The sequence below is a fragment of the Melospiza melodia genome, unplaced genomic scaffold, assembly GCF_035770615.1.
Source record: "Melospiza melodia melodia isolate bMelMel2 unplaced genomic scaffold, bMelMel2.pri scaffold_47, whole genome shotgun sequence".
Taxonomy (NCBI): Eukaryota; Metazoa; Chordata; class Aves; order Passeriformes; family Passerellidae; genus Melospiza; species Melospiza melodia.
The window spans coordinates 2,906,167-2,909,826 of NW_026948793.1; the positions used below are offsets into that span (position 1 = coordinate 2,906,167).

The following is a 3,660-nucleotide window of genomic DNA, read 5'->3' on the forward strand; positions in this document are numbered from 1 at the left end:
GAAGCTCTTCTGCCAGTCCAGCAGGGCTGGGGCACTGCCTGCAGCCAGCCTGGGCACAGCACAGAGGCACAGAGAGCTTCAATCATTCAAGGCTGGGAAGGTGCTGAGAAGTGCCTGGGACAGAATCACTGCCAGCCCTTGGAACAGGAGCCTCTGGCTGCAGGAAAATGCAGCTGCAGCTCCTGCAGCCATCTCCTCAAGCTGGAACATCCCAATGCCTACAAACTCTGTGAGTACATTCTCTGCTTTTCTCTTGTGCAGAGCAGCCAGGGGAGCCCAGGGCTGTCGTGCAGAGCAGGGTCCTGCAGCCCAGGGTGATGTGCTGGGGCAGGGACTCTGCTGCCTTCCAGTGACAGCTCTCAGCCAGCCCTGGCAGCTGCTCCCAGCACTGGGGGACAAGATCTGGGTGAAAAGAGACAGCTGGTAAGGCTTGGGAGGGCTCTAATGGTGTCGTGAGGATGCTGCATTGTTCAGGACTGCTCCCAGCATAACACTTAACTGCAGAACATTTCCAAGTAGATTATGCAGGGAGCGGAGCAAGGCAGGGACTGCATAAAAGGGAAAATCCTGCTTTTTTAAAGTACTGCTCTGGGTTGTCTTGATGGGAAATTGCAAACAGATATTCATCTGGCAGTCCAGGATGAGAAAAAAAAATATTTCTCAGATGTTGCTAAACCAGGCAGTGACAGAAATCAGCACAGGGCCCCTTAGAAGCTGCATCTTGTCCTGTTTATCCAGCCTCCTCAGGGTTGCTTTGACGTTGCCATCAGAGCCTGCAGGTCCAGAGCTGCCCCTGGACAGTGCCAGAGCTGGGAGGGGTCTGCAGGGCAGAGATGAGCCCCCAGGATTGGGCTGAGCTCTGGCAGCACTGGCAGGGCCCAGCCCTGGGCACAGGGAAGCAGCTGCTGGCAGGGACAGCTCCAGGCAGCAGAGCCCTGGGTAGGGAGTGTGTGGAATGTGCCCCCAAGCTGTGCTGGGATATTTAAGGTCCTCTCCAAGCAAAAATATTCCATGATTACTTTTTTTACAGATCCAAATGCCAAGGCACAGCAAATGTCCAACAGCAGCTCCATCAGCCACTTCCTCCTGCTGGCATTGGCAGACACACAGCAGCTGCAGCTCCTGCACTTCTGCCTCTTGCTGGGCATCTCCGTGGCTGCCCTCCTGGGCAACGGCCTCATCATCAGCGCCGTAGCCTGCGGCCACCACCTGCACACACCCATGTTCTTCTTCCTGCTCAACCTCGCCCTCACTGACCTGGGCTCCCTCTGCACCACCGTCCCCAAAGCCATGCACAATTCCCTCTGGGACACCAGGAACATCTCCTACACAGGATGTGCTGCACAGCTCTTTTTCTTTGTGTTCTTCATCTCAGCAGAGTATTTCCTCCTGACCATCATGTGCTATGACCGCTATGTGTCCATCTGCAAACCCCTGCACTACGGGACCCTCCTGGGCAGCAGAGCTTGTGCCCACATGGCAGCAGCTGCCTGGGCCAGTGCCTTTCTCAATGCTCTGCTGCACACAGCCAATACATTTTACCTGCCCCTGTGCCATGGCAATGCCCTGGACCAGTTCTTCTGTGACGTGCCCCCAATCCTCAAGGTCTCCTGCTCACACACTAACTCCCACAGGGAACTTGGTTATCTTGTTGTTACTTGCTGTTTAGCACTTTGCTGTTTTGTGTTCATTGTTTTCTCCTATGTGCAGATCTTCAGGGCTGTGCTGAGGATCCCCTCTGAGCAGGGACGGCACAAAGCTTTTTCCACCTGCCTCCCTCACCTTGCTGTGGTGTCTGTGTTCATCAGCACAGCCATATTTGCCTACCTGAAGCCCTCCTCCATCTCCTCCCCATCCCTGGATCTGGCCCTGTCAGTTCTGTACTCAGTGGTGCCTGCAGCCGTGAACCCCCTCATCTATAGCCTGAGGAACCAGGAGCTCAAGGCTGCAGTGAGAAGACTGATGACTGGATGGTTTCAGAGACATTAAACGGCTGGCCAAATTCTACAAATGACGTGAAATAAAAGTAATGTTATTGATGGCTTGATAGAGGCTTTTTTTCCCCTTTATATTAGTTTTATTATATTGTCCACAAAGAAATGTCATTCTTTGTGCCATCTCTCATTTTGTTTGTCTCCACCTTCCCTGTGCCCATAGACTGTGTCAATGAGGGGCTGCACTCTCAGTGGCTTTAAAGGATCTAAACAATCTCCAAGCAAAGCTTTCTGCAGAGACGCCCTTTTGTTGCCTTCTCTGGAGCTGCAGCAGCAATGTCTGTGTGCAGAGCTGGGGGCAGATCAGTGCTGGCCCAGCAGCTGTGCCCAGCAGCAGCAGCAGCACTTGGTGTTGCCAGTGCTGCTGCCCTGGCCCTGCCCCGCTGCCCTGGTGGCCCTGGTGTTGCTGCAGGGCCCGAGTGCTCTCGGGGCCGGGCACAGCCCTGGGGGTGGCAGTGCTGGGGCTGCAGCAGGGACAGGCCATGGGCACTGCTGGGGCAGCGCTGACGTCTCAGGCCAGGCCCTGGGGGCTCCAGGCTCTTTGCCCAGGCGCTCTCAAGAACACACCCAGGCCAATGCTCAGCACAGAAAAGCCCCGTGAGCAGCCCCAGGCTGGCCGTGGGCAGGCTGGGAGCAAACAGCATGGCTGGGGCTCTGCATGGGCCCTGGGGCAGACGGGAAGGAGCAGCAGAGCAGGGGCTGATCCATCCCCAGTGCGCTGCACAGCCCAGGGCAGCGTCCCAGAGCGTCCTCATGGAGCTGCCAACAACATCCCTCCTCTGCAGCCCTGGCCTCTCCCCCAGCTCACACAGGTGCCCCATCCTTGCAGGCACAGACACGGCAGCACTGGCTCAGCAGCCCCTGTTTGCATTGCACACAGCAGAGGAGCACCCCCATGCTGTTGTTGTGGGGACATGAACCTGAGGGAGCACAAATGCCATCAGCCCCTGGGGCCAGCAAGGGCTGGAGGACACCAGGGAAACCACTCAGCTTTGTCCTGGCCTCTGCAGTCAGCCAGAAAGTTTGTTCCCATCAGCTGGGAGTTTCCCGTCCCACTGCAGATGCTGTTTGCTCAGACCCAGATCTGCCTGGCAGCCACCCCCAAACTGCCCTGAGCATTTCCGTGGTTTCACCTTTGCTTTCTCTACTCTTTGCCTGCTTTAAATTTCTTCCTATTTCCCTCCCCGGTTCCCTGCCCTGCAAACAGCCCCTCCCTGTTTGCCCTTTCCTCTCTGGCCGGACTCCCCATTGCAGTTCCTGACTTGGCACCATGGAAACATCCCTTGGGGACCAGGATCACCCTACAAGTGCTGCAGGAATTGTCTGCAGGCTCCTGCAGTGCCTGGTGCTGCTCCCTTGCCAGAGGCACCCCAGGCCAGGGGTGCACATCTGGGCTGCTCAGTCTGGCTCTGGGGCTCCCTGTTCTGGGCAGTGAGGAGGAGCTGCAGAGGCTCTGCAGGACTGACAGGATGGGCTTTGGGGCTGCCAGGAGAAGCTGAGGGACCTGGGCTGCTGGAGCTTCTGAAGAGGAGGCCCAAGGCTCATCCTGCAACTGCTCCAAGGGTGGTTTAAGAGAGTCCCAGAATCAGCAAGGCTGGAAAAGGCTTTGGGGATCATCAAGTCCAACCTGTGCCCGGAGACTGCCTTGTCTCCCCTGAGCCTCCTC

The 3,660-nt window shown here is 56.9% G+C and overlaps 1 protein-coding gene across 1 annotated transcript; it reads left to right on the plus strand.

Annotated features, from left to right (window-relative positions):
* Positions 1–1,053: 1,053 nt before the first annotated feature.
* On the plus strand, positions 1,054–1,989 carry LOC134434769 (olfactory receptor 14A16-like). Its single transcript, XM_063183382.1, has one exon. It carries the CDS (start codon positions 1,054–1,056, stop codon positions 1,987–1,989), a length of 936 nt encoding a protein of 311 aa, XP_063039452.1.
* Positions 1,990–3,660: the final 1,671 nt, after the last annotated feature.

Coding starts and splice junctions, on each gene's coding strand:
- LOC134434769 (XM_063183382.1), top strand. CDS start 1,054: ATGTCCAACAGCAGCTCCATCAGCCACTTCCTCCTGCTGGCATTGGCA.